The sequence below is a fragment of the Marmota flaviventris genome, chromosome 10 (assembly GCF_047511675.1).
Source record: "Marmota flaviventris isolate mMarFla1 chromosome 10, mMarFla1.hap1, whole genome shotgun sequence".
NCBI lineage: Eukaryota > Metazoa > Chordata > Mammalia > Rodentia > Sciuridae > Marmota > Marmota flaviventris.
In genome coordinates, this window is record NC_092507.1 from 108,827,719 (window position 1) to 108,854,105 (window position 26,387).

At 37.6% G+C, this 26,387-nt stretch overlaps 1 protein-coding gene across 1 annotated transcript in view; it reads right to left on the reverse strand.

The window, feature by feature from the left end:
• The window catches only part of Spag17 (sperm associated antigen 17), a 212,384-nt gene that overhangs the window by 12,905 nt on the left and 173,092 nt on the right, over positions 1–26,387 (reverse strand). The window contains exons 34-45 of the mRNA XM_027940326.2: positions 19,926–20,071; positions 19,692–19,822; positions 17,829–17,956; positions 15,735–15,917; positions 14,710–14,823; positions 14,126–14,171; positions 11,988–12,087; positions 11,388–11,435; positions 8,860–8,959; positions 7,854–7,959; positions 6,132–6,254; positions 816–952 (exon numbers count right to left, since the gene is read on the reverse strand). Of these exons, the coding sequence (XP_027796127.2) occupies positions 816–952; positions 6,132–6,254; positions 7,854–7,959; positions 8,860–8,959; positions 11,388–11,435; positions 11,988–12,087; positions 14,126–14,171; positions 14,710–14,823; positions 15,735–15,917; positions 17,829–17,956; positions 19,692–19,822; positions 19,926–20,071 (1,362 nt within the window). The remainder of the gene's footprint in view (positions 1–815; positions 953–6,131; positions 6,255–7,853; positions 7,960–8,859; positions 8,960–11,387; positions 11,436–11,987; positions 12,088–14,125; positions 14,172–14,709; positions 14,824–15,734; positions 15,918–17,828; positions 17,957–19,691; positions 19,823–19,925; positions 20,072–26,387) is intronic.

Here is a 26,387-nt window from a genome sequence, read left to right on the forward strand (position 1 = left end):
ATTCATATGCCAACTAAAGTTTGAGAAACTCCTATCAGTTATATACATTGCAATATATTCTGTGATGGCAATGACCATGGTGTGTCATGGAAATAAAGAAATGAAAATTGTTAGAACTTGATTAGTGAGCTGGGGTTGTAGCTCAGTGGTAGAGTGCTTGCCTAGCATGTGTGAAGCATTGGATTCGATCCTCAGTACCACATAAAAATAAATAAATAAAGCAAAGGTATTGTGTCCATCCACCAAAAAAAAAAAAAAAAAAGAAAAGAAAGAAACAAACAAACAAAAAGAACTTGATTAGTAAGGTTAAGGACATCCTATTAGAGCCGGGTGGAAAATTAATCTTACAGGCTGTAAGTAAAGAAGGAGATTGGTGGTTCTAAGAAACCAAGAGAAGTCCATGTGGTGAAGTAAAGTGAATTTGAGGGATTGTGAGGGTAAAGAAGCAAATAGGCCATGCCTTAGTACTCATCTAAGTTATTTGAATTTTATTCTGAGTCACGAGAAGGGTAGCCAATGATCCCTTTAGCCAGCAGTGTGCAGCAAACTGGTTGTCCCCAAAGAGAGTATTCCCAGTACAACTGATTTCAGCTACTAGTAATTTAACAACTGTTTTTTTTTTTTTAACTTGTCTTATGAGAATGTATGAGCCAGATCTAGCAAAACCCTGCCTTAGTTTATGTCTACAACTAATGGTTCTCATGGTAAGATGGAGTACATAGCAGGACACAGTGGCTGAAAGTAACAACTTGAACCAATCAGAATTACCTAAAATGCTGATTGATGCTGGGAAAATGTCCCCGTGTCTGTTTTACCTTTGTAAGAGGTTGAGATTTGGGTTTGGAACTCATCAAATAATGAGGTAACTTCACTTTTTCTTTCCTTGCTTGTCCCGCAGCATCCTGCAGCAATGATTGGGTTGGAATTTTCACAGGTGTATACGATTCTAATTCTGTTAGAGAAGAAGTTTAAATTATGCCACCCAGACATTTCTAAGAATTTGAAGTATATAAGAACGTAAACCAACATTGGAAACTCTTTTTCTTAAATAACTTATTTAAAGAAAGGTTTCTCTTAATTCTTATTACATTTTACATGTATGACTTAACACTGGTCCTCACAACAGCCCCATAAGATAGACATGAAAGATGCTGTTAAGCATCTCTTTTTAAAAATAAAATTCTAAGAAGTCAAGTAACTTGCCTATGAGGAACTAAACTTAAGCCTGGATCTTTGGGGGTCCTTTCAACTAAACCAACAGGCATAGAACAAGAAAAATATCGACTCTGAAAGATTTCTTAAAATCAATGAGTACAAAGTCTTAAGAATTTCTTTGATGCTACTACAGTATTTATAGTTCTAAAAAGTGATGAAGCAATTACAGATAAATTAAGGCAGGAAATTAAATCCTCAGCTCTCTAAATCTGGCAACTTGTTCTTTTCCTCAGTTACAGGAAGGAGTGAGCTAAAGTAGATAATTCACACAGCTGCAGCTGTTTAGATGGCTCCAGCTATTCAGGAGGTTGAAATAAGAATTGGATTTCAGATCATCATTGACCTCATCTTTCCTTCTGGTTTATGGATCTGGAAGTATTGGGATCTTGGGCCTCTAGATCCCTGCCCTATAGGAATGGCCTGTCCTCTGTTGGAAAGAAAAAAGAAAAAAAAATCCAGATGCATAGGGATGGGGTGAGATGGAGGCAGGGAGGAAGTGGAGAGAAAGGGACAATCTGACATATATTCATGAAAAGCCAGAGAGCCCAGGTCCAAACATACATGGTGCTGGCACCAGAGCTACTTTTCTGTAGTTTGCATTGGAGCACCAATAAACCTACCACCAGTCCCCTTTGAGTAAGTGAATTTAAGTTCACTTTAAAATGAAAAAGCTCTAGTTAATACAATAGCAGTATCACTTTTTTAAAGATGAGGGCAACTGAAGGTCAGAGGATTAAATAACTTGTCCCAGAAATGATAATAAAGGTCAGAACTGGACAGTGAATCTCAACGTGGCCCCAAACCTATCTCCACCATCATCTCCTGGGTTGCTTCTAAAAAAATAGATTCCTGGGCCTCAGGCTAGATAGGCCCCAGTTCCCAACCAAAACAGAAGCAGAATCTCTGGGGATGGACCTCAATGGTCAATGTTCTAATGTCTTTATACTTTTTGGTCACCATTGCCTACATAGGCAACCATTCAAACGGCTTGATGTATCTTTAGCGTATTTGTTCTGTACAAAATATGTGTTTCATATTATTTTTTTGTGAATGAATTTTAAAAATCTAATTATTTGCTCACACTATTATTACTAATAGTAGATGCAGATATGAAGTTCATTATTTGTCAAATATTGCTCTAAGCATTTTACATATATTAACTAATTTCATCCTTCAACCCTTTCATGTATATACCCATGTGTATATCATTACTTTCCCAATACAGAAGATGAAATGCGAGAGAGAGAGAGAGAGAGAGAGAGAGAGAGAGAGAAAGAGAGAGAGAGAGAGAGAGAGCGAGAGAGAGCGAGAGAGAGAGCAGTTAAACAGTATGCCCAGTATTGCATAGAAATTATATAAGGAGGCAGGCTTGAATTCAGGTAGAGCCCATACCATAGCCCTGCTCTATATTGTGCTGCCTCCCATAAAGCAGATTGATTATTATTCCACTGAGCCTACTCAGGGCTTCACCAGAGACTGGAAAGATGCAGGGATGGGTATTGAAGCAGTGATTGGTCATTGGCTAATAGAGTTGTTAATAGTTGAACAACTGGCAGGTCCTTGCTAGTCGTGCATATATCATCTGAATACTGATGCAGAGCATGACCCAACTGATGAAGCTGTAGGGTTTCTGTTACCATGTTAAGGCATATTGTATTACTTATGCATAATAATTCACTTCTCTTTGAGCAAGGCTTCCTTATAGGTGAAGTATATTTCTCTGCCCCATTAACTGTGAACTTGGCCAAAGGACTTTTTGCTTTGACCAACAAATGAGTGTGTGGATGGCAGTGTGCCAGTTCTGAGCAGAAGCTGTGAGGGGCAGCACACATTTCTCCTTACCTCTCTAAACTTTGACCCTCTGCTGTGAGGAAGCGTTTCCAAATGGTGGTGGCTCTTTCAATGGGGCACCCTTGGAATATATCTGAACTTCACCTGCAGCCAGTGATGTGCTAAGTGTTTAACAACCATTTCTCTGGGGGACCTGCCTTGTTTTGTACAACTTGCGCATTTGTAGCATTTGCTGATTTCTCACCATGACTGACTCAAGTTTTCAATGTCATAACATACAGCATGTTGTTGGGAAGAGATAACACAATTGACCCTAGGAGCCAGGGAACTGACCCCAGCACACCCTGCCTGCAGCCTGAAGCAGAGCTGCCTCAGAGGTCCACAGGCCCAAAGACTGACTGTTTTCAGACACTTCAGAATTTGGGGACCTTTTCATGAAGTATTATCACAGCCAATATTGATGAACACATATTTTATTTCGCATATTCCAAACTCCTCTGACTTTATTCTACTTTCCAAACACTTATCTTGTACTAGTACCAAATATCAAAAAAAAAAAAAAAAAAATCTCCCATCTACTTAGGCTGATTTCCTGTTCATTGCTGTCTTCAAGCTTTTGAATGCACTCATCTTTTTTTTTTTTTTAACATAATACAGATTTGGCATCTGTAATCCAAAATCTGAAATTCACAATTCTACAAAATCTGGACATTTTTTAGTGCTGACATGACATTCTTTGGTACTTTTTTTCTCTTCCTTGCACATAAAATATAGTATTAAAATAGAGGGAGAATGAGGAGTCCAACCTTCCACAATCAGTCTTTCTTATTTTATTTTTACATTATAATTGCCCCCACTCCTTTGCAATCAAACAGGAACTCTTTCACCTTCCCAATACCAAACCTATCAATCCAAAACATATGTATTTGTCTCTCTCTTATGGACTGTCATTATGGATGAGGTGACCCTATTTATCCAAGGTCAACTCTGCCCCTCAGGGTTTTATCCAGATGCCATGTTCTCTCACCTTCCTTAGGTATCTCCTTCTCCTGCATCATTGACTTCTCCTTTGCTCTCAAGTTATCATTGTACCCTAGTAAGCATATATTTAAAAATTATCTCTTGGTTTCTTTTATGACTTGGATATGAATTGTTCTCCCAAAGATTCGTGTGTTGAATTCTTGGTCCCCAATGCAGCAAAGTTCGGGAGTAGGGCTTTTAGGAAGTGATTGGATCGTGAAGACCCCATCAATGGATTGATCCATTGACAGCTGACTGGATTATTGGGAGGCAGTGGAATCCTGGTTGAAGGAAGTAGGTCACTGGGGGTGTGACCTGGAAAGGTGTTTCTTGATCCCAGTCCTTTCTCTTCCTCGCTCGGCTTCCCAGCTTTCATGACGTGTGCACCTTTTCTCCACCATGCCCTTCCACCATGATTTTCTGCCTAAACTCAGGCCCTCAAAATAGAGCCAGCCGACCAAGGATTGAAAGCTCTGAAGCCATGAGCCAAAATAAATCTTTCCTCTTAAGTTGTTGGTGTCAGATATTTTAACTAACATAGCCTTATAACCGGTTACACAAGTTAACTTAGAAATCAGCCTTGATGTCTAAGTTCTTTTTTCTTATACCCACATCAATTGACCAGAAATCCTACTGGGTCCACCCTCATGATATGTTTCCAATTAATTTGATTCTTACTGTCTGCACCTCAACCCACTTAGTCCAGGTCTTTGGCAATTTTCACCTGTAAGACTTCTGTTGCTTTTCCCCTGCTTCCAACTTTTTCCCACTCTTTCCTTTCCCTGCCCCAAACTTATCCTTCATAAATATCAGAGTGGTCTTTAACATTAGCCACATTACCCCTTGCTCAAAATTTTACAGAGATGTCTGAATAAAATCATGCTTAGAATACAACTGAAAAGCCCCTGTGCAGCATTACATGATCTCATCTTTCTGATTGCACATGTTTCAACTTCCTCCTTTGCTCATTATATTCTAAACATATGTCATTTTTAGTTCCTTCCCCTGTGGTCTTCATATTTGCTGTTCCCCACAATGTTCCTCTTTCCTGACCTTTGCATGGCTTACTCCTTGTTCTTGCCTCTGCTCAAATGTCCCTTCACCCAGATGCCTTCCAATCTCCCAATGGAATTTTGCTCCTCACCCCAAGTCACCCTCCATACATTATACCATTATATTTCGTCATAATATTTATTATAATATGATCTTATCTGACTTATTTGTTTGCTTACTTATTGTTTAGGTTTGCCCATAGTGCATAAGCTCCATAAGACTTTGGCATCTGAGTGTTAAATTTAATGCCTAGAACAAGGCCTGGCATAGAATGCATTGAGAATTATCCACTAAATGAGTAAAACTTACAAAAGTTCAAAGCCAGGAAGGCAAAATTCTCATATTAAAATCTCTTAATTCACCTAAATCTGGCAAAAATACTTTATTCATAAAAGATAACTGAGACCCATATGCAGATTCTCACATTCAGAGAGAAGAATGTCCATAGGAATCAAGCGTTGGCAAAACTATCTCAAAAAGTTAAACTACTCTCTTTCTCTTTCCCTCTTTTGAATAACCATATTTAGTTAACCCCAGTGAAATCAATATAATGTGACTCATTATTTTCTAGTGTTCCGTATTTCAATTTGTGCTCTCCAGTAAGAGACCACATTTTATGATTCTCTTCTAGCACCTGAGGAGTCCCCTCCCCCCACCAAAAAATCAAAATAATAAGTAAACCTATGTCCAAACACCAGGTTACTGGCTACTCAAGAAAAGCTACCAGGTGTTTTGCCCTTAATAAACCACATAAGCTGTCAGAACCATGAGGGACACAATAAAATAAAATGAAGAAATAAAATAACAAATCTAAAAAAAATTATAAATTTCTTCCCTTTGATCTGGGACTTATAGTCATTCTCAAAATATTTTTTTAGATATTTTGATGTGCTAATAAGTCTAATCTTCCTAGCTCCAGGATCCATGACCCTCTGGAACTTTTTCCTATAACTGCCAACCAAACCCCATCCCCCAGCACCATCTGCAATACTCCAAAAAGTTATAATGTTCAGTTTTGAAAAACAATGAGATAATACAAATGACTGCCATACCTTCAGTAGATTTTGTTAAATTTTCAGTTTGGTTCTGGCTAGTTGACTTCGCAGTGTCCTCCAAAATCTCTGATTTTTGTATATTTGGGGATTCCTTTTCTGAGACTGTAGGTGGCTTGGAATCTAAAAAACCCCAAACAAACATTATAAAGTGTTATTTTGGGCAATGATATGATGACTACTATGCTTATATGAATAAACATCCAACAACATGTTTTACCACAAACAGGTTCTATGCCCTCCCTGCACTGAGAAAGACTGAATTTAAGAGGCAGAGATTCTTCCCAGTGTGATTCAACGTTTGCCATTAACAAACAGGATGGTAGTACTGAGTTCACACTCTCTGAGGGCTGGCTAGTTCTTTGTGGACATTAAGACCAAATAGTAGAGTTGTCACCTCCTTGTATTAGGAACAGACCAAGTAATCTGTCTCTACTTTACCTGGTAATCACTATTAGGTAACTTTCAAAAATAGTTTTCTGATAAATCCATTCATTACTTCTGAAAATGTAGTTCTTTATGAAAATAGACATCTTTAAGAAATGGGTGTCATATGAAATAAATTTTGAAGAAATATATCCAGGTCAGGGCAGGCAAACACTCTCTAACTTGTGTGTGTGCCAACCAGGTTGCAGGGTCATGGCTGAAAGGCCTTCCTCAGCCTCTCCTCCTTTCACTGTTTATCCTTCCTCTGATTATCGCCGTTACCTGCCTGGGGTGCAGCAGGTCTGACTGGTAACACAAGTACTATCAACCGGCCATGCCTGACTTGTCCTTGTCACATTTAAAGGTCATTGTTTCAGTCTTAATCTTGGATTTGCAAACTCTGTTTGCAACTAGATGTTTCCTTTAGGCTGTGCAAAACTATCATCTGGGTATTTAAATATACTTAAGTTTATCAAAGAGAAGCATTAAGTTTCATTTCATCCCAAAATTCTTCAGCCTGCATCTCCTGAGAATATGGACATTCTCCTACATATCCACACCTCTGTTACACCTAAGAAATCAATAATAATTTCACAACGACCTCTAAAGTCTCATAGTCAAACTTGTGCAGTTTCTCTAAAATGTCTTTTACAGTATTTTTTTTTTTTTTACAATCAAAGATCCAAAGTTCATGTGTTACATGTACTATTTATTAAGCTAGAATAATTGCCCTTTTCTACAAAGAGCCCAGGTCAATTGTCTTATAGAATATCTACATTCTGGTAGACATTTGTCTGATTGTTTCCTTTTGATTACATTCAAGTTAAGGATTTTCGACATGAATTCCATATGCACTTTATATCACATCACATGAGAAAGCACCTAACGTGAAGTTGTCCCACTATTGGTAGAAATTAGCGTATTTAGTTGAGGTGAAAAATGCCACAACTTCAATTGTAAGGTTATATTTTACTCACTGTAATTAGTATATGTGAGTTGCTGTTTAGTGACCATGTGAATGCCATGTTTCCCAACAATTTTCATTATTCCTTTGTTTTTTTTAAAAATTAGCCAAGTCTTCTAAATACTTTCATATTGATTTGAAATACAGAGAATGAAAACTAAATTTTATTTACATCTTGGTTTCCTTATATAACTCCATCAAATCTGTAATATGCAGGTCCTAGTAGGTTGTGTTCATTACGACCAAGACAAAAGGTGCTATGAACTAACTATGTTCCAAGAGGTATTGTTAAGTAGGGTTTAATATAAATAAGAACTACACTAACGTATTACCTAAATGATGATCAGATGTATCTTGAACAGCTGTTTTGCTTCTATTTTCTTCATCTTTCTTTATAAAATCGGGAAGTTTTTTAGAAAGACTCTCCAGATAATTATACTTCAAGGAAAAACCAAAAGACTTAGTATTGACTCAAATATGCTGAAAGACAACTGCCACAAATATGTTAAACCAATAAGTAATGATGAAAGCATATTTTTAAGGCCCTGAAAATAAAATTTACAAACTAAAAGTTCTTCAAGAGACTGATTAACTGAATTCTAGCTTTGGTTAGTTGGTCATATTTTCTGTAATTTCTTCCCAGACGGTCTCTTGTTTCCAACAGCATCAGGAAATTTTGAGAAATGCTAGGTGTCCTGAACATGTGAAAATATTCACTGTGCCTTAGGTTTCAGCGAACTCCTGGGCATTAAGAGGAAGCCTGGCTCTAAGGCTCAGGTGTGAACTCATATAGAAGAGGAGAGCATTCCGCTTCTGGGGCTTCCAAGAACTCACAGTATTTTAGTGCTATCTTAGCAGTTGGTGGTTGAGAAAATTTTAATGGAAAAAAAAAGAATTTCAAAATGGATTGGTCAGAGGACAATCATTGATAGGGAGACTCAACCTCAAAAAGAACTTTAGGGCTGGGGATATAGCTTGGTGGGTAGAGTACTTGCCTTGAATGTACAAGGCCCTGCGTTCAATCCCCAGCAACACACACACACACACACACACACACACACACACACAAATACACACAAAGAATTTCAATTAGATGGGAAAATGTAATTTATGGCTAGAATAGAAGGCGGGGGTGGGGTGGGGTGGGTAACAGTAATATGTTGGTAGAGTACTTCAACCATTGGAAGAAGACCAGAAACTAATCTTTCCTATCATGTTCTTGCGAGAATATGGAGTTGAAGGGCACAGATTAGCTAGGTTGATGCTGTAGTTTACATATGAGCATATGCAATATATCAATTTTTACAAATACAGTTTTTATTAATTATATTCAATTACCTGAGACTGATATGACTGGCTGAATTCAGATTTGAAATAAGGTGGTATTATTTTGTTCCTGATTTCCATTAAATAATTTTGTGTTTCCTCAGTTTCTTTCCTGGTTGATGTTTCCATAATGATGCAAAAAAAAAAAAAAAGAACATTTGAAAAGTTTATTTGCTTACACTTTTAGCTCTAGATTCCACAGAAAATCAATGCAATCACTGACAAGAAAAACAATAAGAATTAGCTCTTTGGGCATTTTTTGGTCCACTTGTTTTGGTTTATTTTCTACTTCTTCTGCAATCAGTCACACTTCCTGCTTTGGGAATCAAACTCTCATACAAGATAGGGAATAATGATACCAGATGTTAGTTTGACTTCACAGTGATCTCAAATGACTGAAACCCATGTAGTCCTATGATGGTTGAACTTTTGTGGGTTCTCTGAAATTTAAATGACAGCTAGAATCTACTGGTTCTCATAATTTTAGCAGTGGTAATAAAAAAAACAAACCAAACCTGAGGGATGGTTTAAGAATAATGTGGTGAGCAGTTACAAAGTTAAATAAAATCAATCGGGATAATTCTGCTAGTTGCCTTTTTGACACCAGAATCCCTCTAGTGGGGAGGCAGTACCTTGGGAAGACTGATGAGATGTAGACGATCACTGAGCAAGTCTTATGATCCCCATTTTACAGGTCAGAAAATAAAGGTGTAGAGAGGCTCAGTTACCTATTCCAAACCATGTAACTAAGAAAGGGTGGCATTTGAATTAAAACCAAGTTGTTTGTCTCGGCGCCCATGATCTTCGCACTGCAGGTACTCGCTGGCTGTCAGTCACCCAGGGACTGAAAGGAACTTTAGATCTTTGGCAGTGTATCCACGCTCATAGTTTACAGATAAGCAAACTGAATTCCTGAGAAAGTCTTACTGATGTGACACAACCATCCAGCATCATACAGTCTGTAAGTAATCAAACTGTAACTGACTCCAGATACACTGACGCTAAGGCCAGTGCTCTTCTACAAGATGGCATCCCTGGGAACACTGGGCAGGTATGATTGACATATCATCTTATTTAAAGAACTTTATATTAGCTTTAAAAGTGGTTTAGCTCTCTGATCTCACTGGATCTGGCTATTGCTTACCACTGTCTTAAAGCTGTGCTCACAAAAGAAGCAATAAACTCCCACTGGGATAAACCCAAGTTCCTTTTTTAATTTGCACTTTTTTATTCTTCTCCAATTTGCATCAGATATTTGTTGACCACCTTCCATTTCCTTGAAACTGTCTCCTTCCTACACTCAATTATTTCCATGTTGCCCACACTCTTTCCATGACGCTTCTTTAACTGCGTGTTTGCTTTCACTGGCTTGCCACTGCTCACAAATTAAGCTTGAATGTCAAAGTGTTCCAAAAGTTTAAGAAGTGAGGAAACACATGATTGTGGACATAATTCAAAAGGCATCAAATAGTATGTAATAAAGAGGAAGTCTCCATTTCACACTGCCCCCTGACCTCCAGTCTCTTTCCCCATAGGCAGCCACTGCACCAATCTTTTCAAAATGGTCTCAAGGTCATAAAACCTGGATTTTCTGACCTTTCTTTGACGCAGACCATCAGGCTCCTTGTGCCCACAGGCAAGGAGCATCCCTATCTCTGAAGACAGGGACACAGGAATGAAGAGGGTTAGGTAAGTTTCTCCCAGTTTGTTTCCATCAGCTCAGACAGTTGGTCCCACCATACATGCCCAGGGTCCTCCATTCTTCATCAATACTAGCAAGCAAATTCATAGGTTGAACCTTTTCTTTGGGGTCTTCATTTCCTTATGAACGTCCCATGTCATATAAAACTGAAATTTTGCATGCTTTTCTCTGATAAATCTGTCTTTTGTTATAGGGACCTGAGCCATGGACCTAGGATGGGTAGAGCGAAAGACAGTTTTCCTCTATGATACACATGTATGTATACCTTCTAGCTGGACCTTATACCCGGATGTGAGCCAGGAGATTTGAAATCTTGTCATTTCCCCAACACAGTGACATTTTAATGAAGGAGCACATTCATCTTAGGAGTCATTATGAAGAGAAACCTTGCAAGTGTGTCCAATACTGCCACATGTCCTACCCTTATGGCAAGAGATCTGGAGTTAAAATCTTAAGCTGAAATGCAAAGGAAATCAGACCCTATAATGCTTATAGAACATTCCTTGGGTAAATGACAGGGACCCTTGAATATTGGTGACGATGTTCTGCACGGAGTCCCACAATACTTACAAGAGTATTAGAACTGCTGAATGCACAGAGTGCCTTGAGAGCTTTCTAGCTCAGGAGAGGAAGTTCTGAATGGCCACGGGGGCTTCCTCAAAGAGTGTGGCATCACTACATGGAAGCTGAATTCCACCATGGCAGAAATGTTGTAGAAAAGGAGTCAAACAACAGCTGGAGACCTGGCCAGTAGGACCTTGTCGCCTCTCCAACTCTAGGATTCTGTGACCCTGGCCTTTTTTTTCACATGTTTGTATAGACTGTAAGGAATAATTACCTTTTTTGTGCTATCTTTTCTTTCCAGCGTTTTTCTGATTCTGTGTTTCTATGAGAAATGAAGAAAACAAGTATAATTGTTGGGTGTGTGGGAGACTTCCCCTTCTCACCAGAACATCATGGAATCCGTTACCCTTCCCCCTCCTCTCCAAAGGACATCAAGCTGAAGAGCGCCAAATTCAAACGTTTTCTCAACTAGACCCTGCCAATCAGCACCTGCCATGTCACCTATACATCCTTTCTTAGGCCCAAGCTTGTGAGCTCTCCCTCTTTGCCCTCTCCCTCTCTTCCTCTCTGCCCTCTTCCTCTTCTTTCTCTCCTCTTTCTGCTCTCTGCCTCTCCTTTCCTTTGGGCAGCCCCCCAATAAAATCTCTTGGTTGAATCTCCGTCTCAGGTGCCGTCACTCACCTTTCAATAATGACAAGGGATTTACACAGCTTACAAACAATAAAAGAAGAACCAGCACTGTATGAAGAGTTAACACCGGGGCCGACAAAGGGCTGTGATTCATCAACATGTTCACCCATGGCTGTGACCCTTGTCTTTCCATTTCCTCAATCACTGTATGCCTAACACTAGTTAGAAAATATTATTAGCTTACCTCCATTTCTTTCCAAATAAATCTTTACCAAATGTATCCGGTGGACATTTTACAGTAGAAGCCAACGATTGCTTGAATAAATCAGTTAGATGGGCTGCAACTTTAAAAATACATGCATTGAACATTTATTCCTACTTCTCCATAGTACAACACACAATCAGTAGCCAGTTACTAATCTGAGATGTTTTTAAGAAACTATCAAGGATTTACCAAAATTTCCTTGACCAAACTGTGACATAACAGTAAACCAGACTACTTCATTGGAGGGTTGTGGTGGCGAACACTCATCTTTTAGTCAAAATGTTAAATGCAGTGATACCTCGTTTTTTCCACATCATTGGGGAATCTGTGTTCCACTCAACTGAATTCGCTCATGTCTAAAATGGCAAACCTGAAAACAAATTAACCATCATACTGAACTATTTTTCTAAACATGGAACTGCTCCCTGAATATAAGGACCTAAATATAATACAATGGTTGTCGAGTAATTTGGGGAGTGATTGTTTTGAGTTTATTCACATAACACGGTCTTGGGGGGATGTCCACAGGAGAATTAAAAAAAAGTTGCCATGCTCCATGATTCTATGAGCTTAGGAAACACTGACTTATGCAAGGCTAAACATGTTTTGTAGGATTTTTATGCATCCTTAATTAGTTAATGTACATTGTGACTTTCCAAGAAACTAAGATAATATACAACATTATCCAAATTGATTTTATCATAAAACTCATTTTTAGTGGAGCCACCGCATAGACTAGCTTTTAGGAATTACACCAAGTATGCAGGAGGCTGTTTGCCTGTTGGATAAGTTCAAAAAATATATTTAGTTTGTCCCTTGTTATTGGGTGAGTTGTGTGTTTCCTTTTATTTTGCCTGTTCACTTGAGCCAAAGGTTATAAGTTTGAATGCCTGAGGGTAAGTCTGTCAGATAAAGTATAGGGCACCTCATTAAATTTGAATTTCAGATAAATGAAAAATGTTTTTAGTTTAAGTATGTCTCAGGCTATATCAGGGATATACTTATACAAAAAAAATAACTCTTATTTATCTAAAATTTAGTTTTAGTTAGGTCTTTTGTATTTGTATTCACTAAATCTTATAACTCTACTACAGGGCCATCCAGTAAAAAAGGGATGATAAAGTGTAAGGACACAGAGTATTAGGGGTTGTGATGGGTTCTTTTGTGATGGTATTCTGAAGGGACAGTTGGTAATCACCTTCAGCCAAATATAACTATGTTAATATGATGCTTCAAAGAGAGAAAAACCTAGATTAACCAGAACACCATTAAAAATACATATATAGGCCAACACTGTGGATGATACATGAAGCATGTCTGCAGGCTGAATGAGCCTATGTCTGCTAGTTCACACGGGTAAAATCCACAAACAAAAACCAAAACAAAACCAAATCCACGTAATTCTCCACTGCTTGTTTGCTGTGAACTGCGAAACCATACGACCAAATTTGTTGGAGGTTCAAGATGGAGTATTAGGGGAAGTTTGTTCCATGGTCTGGGATTCAAGCAGTGAGAATACTGCTTCTCAGTGAGGGAGGTGCTTGTATTCTACTGGGGCACCAAAAGTTCAAAGCATAGAGACTCCAATGCTGAGCTCACCCCAGAGAAGTAGCAGCACAGCTTGCTCCACACACAAACTAAGCAAATTTGTTGGAGTTTGTGTGTAATACACTTTAAATGGGAAGGCCTTCTAAGAGTAAACTGTTCTTGTGTAGACTAGTACAAGGTTTTGGTAATAATTGTATAGTTGTTCAAAAATTCTGTGCACAGGTATGGGGGTGAGTGGTGGTTGCTGATTGTTTACTTCCTATAATACCTTAGTTATGTTCTAAATAGTTGTGTTTAACAAAAAAGTCAAACAAATGTCAATGTGTTTCATTCAATAGGTGAAAATTACAGATGAATTAGAAGCAATTATGGTTTTCAAAGAGCTCTTAATTCGAGCAGAATAAAACATAACACACAAAAAACATTACAACACAATATGGCCAATGTGGGAACATAGGTGAATGTATGAGACTTTGCTATCAGATGAAAGAATAACTAATAACTGTATTTAAGGTTATTCATCTGAAATTTGTAAATATATCACAGAAAAATATTAAATACTAAGTTACCTTCATCAGCATGACTTTTTGTAGTTTCCTCAATTTTAGGGAAAGACTGAAATGAAGACAGAATTACTTGATGATGATTATATTACATACAAAATTCACTTTGTTTAGAAGCATTATTTTTGAGCTCAAATTGATTTGTTATAGAAATCACTATAAAATAATTTTTTAATACCAATATAAAAATTGATTTTTGGGTCATTTCTTTTACTTAAAAATATTTCTATTTTCATAAATTTGTTTAAGTAAAAGAAATGACCCCAAAATCAATTTTATATTGGTATTAAAAAATTATTTTATAGTGACATAAATTATTTTTTTATTAATCCTTCAGGTTTCATTTATTACTTCATTCAGTGTTTCAATTAATATCTTCAGAGATGTTGATTAGGAAGAACCCAAAATGTATTGGGAAAAATCAATAGATAAAGAATAAGATTTCCACAGAAATAAGGAATTACAAGGAGGAAGCAAATGCTTTACAGAAGTGGTAGAAACAGTATACAGCAATTCTTCATGATGTTTGTCTGGAAGGATCTAATACTGAAAAAGTAATAAAAACATTGGTCTATGAAACATTTTCTCACCATAACTAGCTTGAGGAGATCTGCAGCATTGCCCCTCTCCTCCTCAGTTCTGGAATCCTTGACCGTCATTTCCTGAAGCTCATCTTCTTTCTTTAGAATGTGGTTTATATAGTCCTAAATCAGTAGAATAAAATAAATAGATAAAAATAAGGAATAGGGTAGAGAGAGATACTAACATAGTCAACATCTGCTTGAAATATTACACAAAGATTAACCGTAGATAAATTCACAATGCTTAACAAGCAGTTACTAGTCAAGCAATCTGAAAAGCATTTTTTTTTTAGTAGTTTAATAAGCAGAGACCTACAAGGACCAAGAGAAAAACTTTAAGGATAGGATAGAACTGCATGGTGAGCTCAGAGATGTCCTCTTTTTATCTCTGTGATTTAGTACCCTGGAGCAGATGGGAAGATTTTCAGGTATAATCTTTTAAGATTCTATCTATAAATGTAAGTTGCTTTGTTCATGCCTTTGCTTCCAAGGGAAGTATAATTTACTTTTTCTGTGAATATTTGATCCATTTCTACAAATAATGATCCTCCGCTCCATTGCTGGTGCTGGGCATACAGCCATAAACAAAACACATATGATCTCTGTTCTGAGGGAGTCAGAATAAAGTCAGATGTTAAGGATATGATCATACAATTAATTATATATTTACAAATTCTTAGACCACTTCCAAAGCAACAATCTTTTCCATCCATGGACAAGTACCAGATTAACAGGTGGTTCTTTTTTCCCAGATGTTGCTAGACTAGTTTTCTGTGCAGTAAGAGGACTCTATGTAGCAATCACCTATGAAAGTTTCTTATCTTTTCAATGTCTTTGGGGCCTCTTAATGATTCCTCCACCTTAGGGGAATCATTAAGTATCTGCCTCTCAAACTTCTACTCAGAAGATTGACATTCCGTTGCACTAAATAAATATTGGTAGAATTAGGTAATTTCAGGTTCCTCAGGAAGCCAAGAGGAATGATTACCTTGTTCCTAATTCTTTTTTGGGTCAAATTACCTGGATTATATTACCTTAAGGGAAATCTGCAGCCTCAGTTTCACTTCATCCTTTATAACCTCATGCTGGATGAACTGGCGTATCTGTAGTACATCAGGGACCTTGAGAACAGGTGCTGGGGCACTCATTAGCTGTTTAGACCCAATGCAAAGCCCCTTCCAAATGTGAGTGCCAAAGGGAGGTCCTGGAGTTTTTTTCTGTCAACAAAACAAAAGATTCACCAAAGGGATCAGAATATTTTCACAATAGTTTATATATGTAATTCTTTTAGTTGTAGATGGGTACAATACTTTTCTTTTATTCATTTATTTTTATGTGGTGCTGAGGATTGAACCCAGTGCCTCACATGTGCTAGCAGGAGCTCTACCCTAGCCCAACAATAGTTTTTTTTTTTTTTTTTTTAACTGAGTAATTATCTAGATGTTACACCAGGAGCCACTTGTTAGAAATATGAGGGTGAAAAAAATAAAATAAAGTAAAAACAAACAAAAAAAACTTCTTTCTACAAATAAAAAAGAAACTGATAATAGAACAGGGCAAGGCTTCCTCTTTATGTGTGTTTCCCCAAAAACTATTATTTAAAAATCCTGTTGCTTGGTTCCCACTGGGTAGCATTCAGTCCTGAGCTGTGCTGGACAGGGGAATGCAACAGTGGCCTAGCTCATGACGAATGGATGTGATCTCCTTAATACCCTCAGGGAACCTAAGACACTCAGAATCTTTGACTTTCTGGTTCTGTGTTCATTTTGTACTAGAAGGAGAGAGAAATTGGGCCAGAGACATGGGGCATTTTGAGCTCACTCCGGATTAGGCATGACTTCAGTCTGCTCAGGACTTTTTGAGAAGAAATGTCTACCTTAAACTCCTCTCTATGTGCTCCCAGTGACTCACCTCCAGGAATGGTGTGCTTTACTGTCCTAAGTTCTCAAGGGAGCCTGTTGTGTGTCATTTTAAAAGGCCTAGCTAGTGGCAACCACTCAGGAGCTGAGGTTCTTAGCGCAAGAAGTTTCAGAGGAAGAGAATAAACTTCTTTAATAATCCCAGATGCGGTGTATTCTTTATCACAACATAGTACTTTCAACTTGGATATAGCCTTGGTGAGCTCTTTGGTGTGAATTTTTCACTTTCAGAGAAGGAAATTTAGGTGCAGTGTGATCTGTCTCAAATCCCACACAAATAAGAAGTAGAATCAGAGCCTGAATTCACAGTCACCTTTATCACATCATGTTGATTAATCACCAAGTTAAATGATAGGGTGGGGGAGGGGAAGTCTTTGTTATCTGAAATGCCAGTCACCTGTGTCCTTGCTGGTGTAAGATTGAGTGCAGGACAGCAACAATCACAGCCCTAAGACATTATCCTCCTCTTTTGACACTAGTGTCCTGTTCTGATCATATTATCAGCATGTTCATGGATTTAATAACTTAAAACCTTACAATAATGCTGAATATATTTCATAAATTGTTTGGAAAATTAAATGGAAAAACTTGCAAGATGCAAGACTTCATAATTCTTGTCAAATATTTTCTTTCATTTTTTTTTTGATTTTTTGACTACACACCTTTTTCTTTCATTCTTAAAAAAAAAAATCCAAAACCTTAGGTGAAGTTCTTTAATCTGACACAGAGTATTTACTCTCTAACATGACAATTGCAAAATCCATGTGTATTCCTTTACATTATTCTTACATGCTTGGGTTGTGCATTTTTAATATATGAAGGGGGAAATGGGATGTGTGGAAGGCCAAAAATTCCGTGTTAAAACTAACAAGTAAGCAGTGACAGGAGGGAATGGCATAATACCAGTAATTGCACAACAGGAGAGGTGTTAGAGGTTATTCAGAAAGGATATTCTGATATTGTAGGAAGATGCTCAAGTGTGCAATACAGGATAAAAGAAATAAAACCAAAATTAGCAAGTCAGATGTATTTCTCTAAAGTTCTATTGCCACATCTTCAAGTGTCAAAAGCCCTCAAATAAAAAACCTCTTGAAGATATTAGCAATTTACTGGAGGATGAAAGGTATGAATATGTGGAAGAAGACCTGAGATTATGGTCCACTGATAGATGGACATGCAAATAAAGTGACTTGTGCAGAACATGAATACCTCGACTGAGAGGAAGGTCTCCCACGACCTTGACTGGAGATTAGGAGGAACGATTGTACTTAATTCCTTTTTTATTAGCCACAGTGAAGCTTCATGAAAAGGACGAAGGACTGTGATACTCAGAGAGCCTGGTTCAAAGAGAGTCATCAGAAGATTATAAGATTATTTCTGCATCCAAATTATTTGGATAGATTCAACAGGCATTAACTAAATCCAGCAAACACTTTTTAAAATTTAACTCAGGGGTGCTTAACCACTGAGTCATACCCCTAGTCACGCCCCCCCCCCATTTTTTTTTTTTAATTTTGAGTCAGGTTCTTACTAAGTTGCTTAGGACCTCGCTAAATTGCTAAGGCTGGCCTTGAATTTGTGATCCTCCTGCTTCAGCCTCCCAAGCTGCTGAGATTGCAGGCATGTACCACTGCACCTGGATCAACACACTTTTGAACTGCCTTCTGCACAAAAATTTTAGTGAGGCACTATGATTATGCTTAAGGACCTAACAATCGAGCAAGATGAGGAGGCTGTTAGTCACCATAACACCTAGAAACTTAACTTAGAGCACCTAGAAGTATTCACTAATGCCTCACTGTCTCTTGATAAACATATCCAATTACTGACAGTTCTACCAACAAACTTCCTTGAGTCAATCCACTTCTGCCCTCTCCACAGACCCTACATTACGTCATGTGCCTCAGAACCATCCTGTTCTGGACTATAGGAACAACTAGCCTTTCTACCCATGTGCATTCTAAGTGACCCTCTCCTGCAGTCAGCATGACTGGCTATGTTTATCCATAATTAAAATAATTCTTTGACTTTCATTGCTCCTGAAATAAAATGGTTATATTTTTTTGTCCCCTGCCTCAACTTGCACCATTCGACGTCTCTGTGCTCTAGTCACATTGGCCTTTTTGTTCACCCTGTTATACAATGTGTCATGATTCTTTCTTTGTGTTCTCTTTTCTAAAAAACTTCTCCCTCCTGCCTGAAGTAACCCTACTCATCCACTAGCTCTCGACTCAAGGGTCTTCAGGGAAGATTTCTATACTGCATCAGGTTCCTCCATTAGATGCTGTCATCAAACAACGTTCCTTTCTTTCATAAACTTCAGCCCAATTTATACTTATATGGTTATCTGTATTACTGTGTGATCAATGCCCATCTCTTCCATTAAAATATAAGCTCTGTTGGAAACAGGTTCCATAGCTCACCATTGTATTCCTAGCACTCAGGTGGTATGTGGCTCCTGACAGGTTGCCAAGTGATGCTAGTTGAATAAATGAGTAACAGAGAAATCTGAGACGAATTCTAATTCTCACACAGTTCCACATATGTACTGCATAACCAGTTAGAGACCCCTACTCTCCAGATTCACAACAGACAAGGCATATTACATTACATACACCTGCATCAATATACTAAAATATAAATTCCTTATGAGGATGGCTTATATAACATCTCACATTGGCATTCTAACTCATACATAAAACATATTCTTTTCTTTTACTCAACTCCACCAAATCAAACCTTCCCAATGAACTCCCAAAATGAACTTATAAGAGATGTTTCATTTTTCTTGGTGTTTCCTTACCAGGATGAAATGAACTCATAAACAGGAGCACAGGCATATAAATAAACATACATACAGTTTTGCTTTCAGAAGAGAAATTTGGACTCAGTTTGCATAGGTCAATGCTCAGATATAGCATAATAGCAAAAGAAACTCAAAAAGCTACATAAGTAGTTGACATGGCCAGGTTGAAAGTGCAGTAGAAAGTGAGCAAAGGGGAAATAGTGGAGAGGCTGGCATGGAATGGAGGGAGAGTGCGAGGAGGAGAGCTTCTTCCGTGGCTTCTCTACCTGGCTGTTCCTGCACTGGCTCTTGTAGAACCACAGCAGTTGATTCTCCGTAGGCCAAAGACAAGTATTCTTCTATGTCACTGTCACGAAGAAGTTCCATTCCTGACCCATCAGCATAGATAACAAAAAATCTGTTTGAAGAGATAAAAAGTAATCATGAAATATTCAGTTAAAGACTTCTTCAGTAAGAAATTGAGACTAAACGTTGTGGAACTATTAGTATTAGCTTTTTACCTGGGAACATGTTCACCATAGATTTGCAGAAAATTCTTTTCAAAGTTAATAGATGATAAACTATCATATCCCTCAGTTTCTACATTTAAATCATCTTCCGATTTTTTTTCAGGTAACAAAGTTGACACAGTGCCGTCAGCCATGACCTAAGACACAAAGCATATAAGCAACGAACAGAAAAAAAACGACAAGCTCATATTTCTGCTGATCCAATCTGAGAAAGAAGGTGATCTTTTGGTATACTCAGAAAATCAGGTATATTTATTTATAAGGGATTCTTCGTTTAAGTATAGATTTTATTAATAAAAATGAAAACACAACAGCACGGTTCTTATAAACCACACCTAGAATGTGAAAACAATCTGGAATGCATTTAGAGGAAAGTTAATAGATTTGGGAGGGGCTGAAGGAAAATCTTATCCTGTGAGGTCTTGTTCAAAGAATAGAGAATTTGAAAAGGTGTGTGATGGTTGTATTGAAATAGTGAAGAGGCCATTGCATGAGGAAGCTCACATGCTGAGATTCCAGAATGAGGGCACAAGGGAAGATACACAGGGCAGCAGGTCTACTGTCAAAATGGGAAACTGCACTGGTGCTATTGTTGCTATCTGCAGCTGGCATGCATCTCTCCCTCAAGGAATGTGGTTCAGGCTCACAGACCACTGAAGGGACTGCCCAAGAGGAATGTCAACGCTTTGAGACATGCTTGCCCTGGGCAAGCCACACACTTCAGCCTGGAAGGGTTTGGCTTTACGTTTCCATCTTCTTCTTATTATTATTCTTATTATTTTTGTTAGTTGAAATTTGTCAATTTGAGCTCATGTTGGAAGAGTCTCAGTATTCTAGCAAAGAAAAAATAAACTTAATCAGGGCTTCTCTGCCTATCAAAACAAAGTTAGGGACACCATGATATAAAAGTCCAAATCTAAAAAATAACTTGAGAGCTCCACGTGGTCTGGCGACCCAGAGAGAGGCCTGCCCCAGCACCCCACAGCTTGGTGACCTGGAGAGAGGCCCACCCCATGCCCACACTCATAATTGAGGTTCCTTATCCACCAATGCATGGTTTCATAGCCCAACATCAGGGTACATATAGGCTTGAGGCTGTAGCCACCTCAAATTGAGATATCACTGCTTCTATCAAGGAACAACAATAAGGACCTGGTAAGATGTCACCAAGTTCCCTATGAGCCTGGATGCACCAGAGGTGTCTCTACTAGGGGTGCTAATGGTTATCCTGTTGCTGAAGTAACAGGAAGTCTTGCATGGGGTTGCCTACCTCTTGTTTCTCCTACTAACAGCCAACTTATGATTACTTTTTCACTAGTCATATAATCTAATACCTCTATGTTATCACATCCTACCTCATAAACATTTCAGCCAACCCCCCCCCAGTCCCCCTTTCTACCATTATAATCTATAAACCACTACACAAACATATTGACTATATGGTAAAAGACCACTAAACTCTTCATTTTTGATTATAGTGACAAAACTGTAAATGTAAAAATAGAAGCTAACTGATCTATGGCTGCATGTTGGATACATTGAGTGCTATATTATTGATCTCCCCTTTAAAGATGAGGTATTGGTAACCTGTAGGCACACTATAAGACAATAGGGCAGAAACTTCAATACCTCGGATCTACACTGTAAGAGAGGAAGACACATAGACATCAAGAAAAAACAAAGGAGGAAAGTGCCCCAAACTAACCAAGATACTACAACAATAGAATCCATAGATAGTGCAATAGATGAAATGTCAGTGAAGGAGTTCAGAATATACATAACTAAAATGACCTGGGAATTAAAAAATGATCTAAGTGAGCAGATATAAGCAAAAGTCCATCACTCCAACAAGGAGATAAGAGAACAATTATGGGAAACCATCTATCACACCAACAAAGATATAAGAGAGAAAAATACAGGTTGCAAGAGATTACTTCAAGAAAGAGAAAGAGATTCTGAAAAAAAACCCCAGAAATTCTTCAAATGAAAAAAATAATAAACCAAATAAAAAACTCAATAGAAGGCATCACCAACAGATTAGTTCACTTGGAAGACAGGACCTCAGACAATGAAGACAAAATACACAATGTTTAAAATAAAGTTGATCTCACAGTGAAGATGGTAAGAAACCATAAACAGAATATCCAAAAATTATTGCATACCATCAAAGACCAAATTTAACATTTATTGGGATAGTGGAATGTTAAGAGATTCAAACCAAAGTAATGCACAATCTCTTCAAAGAAATAATATCAGAAAATTTCCCAAGCATGAAGATTGTATTGGAAAAAAAATCAAATAAAAGAGTCCTATAGGAAAACAAATGTACAAAATTACAACAGATTTACACCAAGACACATTAAAATGAAAATGCCTAGCATACAGAATAAGAATAAAATTTTAAAGGCCTCAAGAGAGAAAAAATCAGATTACATATAAGGGAAGACCAATTCGGATCTCAGCAGATTTTTCAACCCAGATCCTCAAAGCCATGAGATCCTGGAACAACATATACTAAGATCTAAAAGATAATGGATGCCAACTAAGAATCTTTATATTCAGCAAAATGAAGCTTCATATTTGATGATGAAATAAAAACCTTCCATGATAAACAAAAGCTAAAAGAATTTACACCAAGAAAGCCTGCACTACAGAATATTCTTAGCAAAATATTCCATGAGGAGTAAATAAAAAAAACAACAATGAAAATCTGCAAAGAGAAGAACTACAATAAGGGAAAAGCTAACCAAAGGAGAAACCAATTCAAGTTAAATACCAAAAATAAACAAAAATGACTGGAAATACAAATCATGTCTCAATAATAACCCTGAATGTTAATGACTTAAACTCACCAATCAAAAGACATAGGCTGGTAGATTGGATTAAAAAAAGAAGACCCAAAAATATGCTTCCTTCAAGAGACTCATCTTATAGCAAAAGACACAGACTGAAGGTGAAATATTGGGATAAAGTATACCATTCACATGGGCTGCGTAAACAAGCAGGGGTTTCCATCCTTGTATCAAATAAAGTAGACTTCAAGTTAAAGTTAATCAAAAGGGATAAAGATGGACATTTCATACAGCTTAAGGGAACCATTCATCAACAAGACATAACAGTTATAAATATATATGCCCCAAATAATGGAGCATCTATATTTATCAATCAAACTCTTCTCAAGTTCAAGAGTCAAATAGACCACAACACAATAAATCTGGGTGACTTTAACACACCTCTGGATAGATCTTCCAAACAAAAGCTAAACAAAGAAACCATAGAACTCAATAGTACAACCAATAACTTAGACTTAACTGACATATATAGAGTATATTATTCATCACCAAGCAAATATATTTTCTTCTCAGCAGCATATGGATCCTTCTCTAAAATAGACCAAATATTATGCCACAAAGCAAATCTTAGTATAATACAAAAAAGTAGAGATACTACCTTGCAATTTTTCAGAGCATATGGAATAAAATTAGAAATCAATGATAAAATAAAAGCTACTCCAACACCTGGAGACTACATAATATGCTACTGAATGAACAATTAGTTGTAAAAGACCTCAAGGAGGAGATTAAAAAATCCTCAGAGGTAAATGAGAACACTGATACAACATATTGAAATCTCTGGACACTATGAAGGCAGTTCTAAGAGGAAATTTCTTTTTTTTTTAATTTTTATTTTTTTTAATTGGTTGTTCAAAACATTACAAAGCTCATGACATATCATCTTCCATACATTTGATTCAAGTGGGTTATGAACTCCCATTTTTTACCCCAAATACAAGTTGCAGAATCACATCGGTTACACATCCACATTTTTACATAATACCATATTAATGACTGTTGTATTCTGCTACCTTTCCTATCCCCTACTATCCCCCCCTCCCCTTCCCTCTCATCTTCCCTCTCTACCCCATCTGCTGTTGTTTAATTCTCTCCCTTGTTTTTTTTTCCCCTTTCCCCTCACAAACTCTTATATGTAATTTTGTGTAACAATGAAGGTCTCCTTCCATTTCCATAGTTTCCCTTCTCTCTCCCTTTCTCTCCCCCCACTCGTCTCTGTTTAATGTTAATCTTTTCCTCATGCTCTTCTTCCCTGTTCTGATCTTAGTTGCTCACTTTATATCAAAGAAGACATTTGGCATTTGTTTTTTAAGGATTGGCTAGCTTCACTTAGCATAATCTGCTCTAATGCCATCCATTTCCCTGCAAAATCCATGATTTTGTCATTTTTTAGTGCTGCGTAATACTCCATTGTGTATAAATGCCACAGTTTTTTAATCCATTCATCTATTGAAGGGCATCTGGATTGATTCCAAAGTCTAGCTATTGTGAATTGTGCTGCCATGATCATTGATGTGGCAGTATCCCTATAGTATGCTCTTTTAAGGTCCTCAGGGAATAGACCGAGAAGGGCGATAGCTGGGTCAAATGGTGGTTCCATTCCCAGCTTTCCTAGGAATCTCCATACTGCTTTCCATATTGGCCGCACCAGTCTGCAGTTCCACCAGCAATGTACAAGTGTACCCTTTTCCCCACATCCTCGCCAGCACTTATTGTTGCTTGACTTCATAATGGCTGCCAATCTTACTGGAGTGAGATGGTATCTTAGGGTGGTTTTGATTTGCATTTCTCTGACTGCTAGAGATGGTGAGCATTTTTTCATGTACTTATTGATAGATTGTATGTCCTCCTCTGAGAAGTGTCTGTTCAGGTCCTTGGCCCATTTGTTGATAGGGTTGTTTGTTATCTTGTTGTTTAATTTTTTGAGTTCTTTGTATATTCTGGATATTAGGGCTCTATCTGAAGTGTGAGGAGTAAAGATTTGTTCCCAGGATGTAGGTTCCCTATTTACCTCTCTTATTGTTTCTCTTGCTGAGAAAAAACTTTTTAGTTTGAGTAAGTCCCATTTGTTGATTCTAGTTATTAACTTTTGTGCTATGGGCGTCCTATTAAGGAATTTGGAGCCCGACCCCACAATGTGTAGATCGGAGCCAACTTTTTCTTCTATCAGGTGCAGAGTCTCTGATTTGATATCTAGCTCCTTGATCCATTTTGAATTAACTTTTGTGCATGGCGAGAGAAAGGGGTTCAGCTTCATTTTGTTGCATATGGATTTCCAGTTTTCCCAGCACCATTTGTTGAAGATGCTATCCTTTCTCCATTGCATGCTTTTAGCGCCTTTATCTAATATAAGAAAGTTGTAATTTTGTGGATTGGTCTCTGTGTCCTCTATTCTGTACCATTGGTCCACCTGCCTGTTTTGGTACCAGTACCATGCTGTTTTTGTTACTATTGCTCTGTAGTACAGTTTGAAATCTGGTATCGCTATACCTCCCGATTCACACTTCCTGCTTAGAATTGCTTTTGCTATTCTGGGTCTTTTGTTTTTCCATATGAATTTCATGATAGCTTTGTCTATTTCTACCAGAAATGCCGTTGGGATTTTGATTGGAATTGCGTTGAACCTGTAGAGAACTTTGGGTAATATCGCCATTTTGATGATGTTGGTTCTGCCTATCCATGAACAGGGTACATTTTTCCATCTTCTAAGATCTTCTTCTATCTCTCTCTTTAGGGTTCTGTAGTTTTCATTGTATAAATCTTTCACCTCTTTTGTTAGGTTGATTCCCAAGTATTTTATTTTTTTTGAGGGTATTGTGAATGGGGTGGTTTTCCTCATTTCCATTTCAGAAGTTTTGTTACTGATATACAGGAATGCCTTTGATTTATGCGTGTTGATTTTATATCCTGCCACTTTGCTGAATTGATTTATTAGTTCTAGTAGTTTCTTTGTAGACCCTTTTGGGTCTTCTAAGTATAGGATCATATCGTCCGCAAATAGTGATATTTTAAGTTCTTCTTTTCCTATTTTTATGCCTTTAATTTCTTTTGTCTGTCTAATTGTTCTGGCTAGTATTTCAAGGACTAAATTAAATAGAAGTGGTGAGAGAGGGCATCCCTGTCTTGTTCCAGATTTTAGCGGGAATGCCTTCAGTTTTTCTCCATTTAGAATGATGCTAGCCTGAGGCTTAGCATATATAGCTTTTACAATGTTGAGGTAAGTTCCTGTTATCCCCAGTTTTTCTAGTGTTTTGAACATAAAAGGATGCTGTACTTTGTCGAATGCTTTTTCTGCATCTATCGAGATGATCATATGGTTCTTATCTTTAAGTCTATTGATGTGGTGAATAATATTTATTGATTTCCGTATATTGAACCAACCTTGCATCCCAGGGATGAATCCTACTTGATCATGGTGCACAATTTTTTTGATATGCTTTTGTATTCAATTCGCCAGGATTTTACTGAGAATTTTTGCATCTATGTTCATTAGAGATATTGGTCTGTAGTTTTCTTTCTTTGAAGTGTCTTTGTCTGGTTTCGGGATCAGGGTGATGTTGGCCTCATAGAATGAATTTGGAAGAGCTCCTTCTTTTTCTAT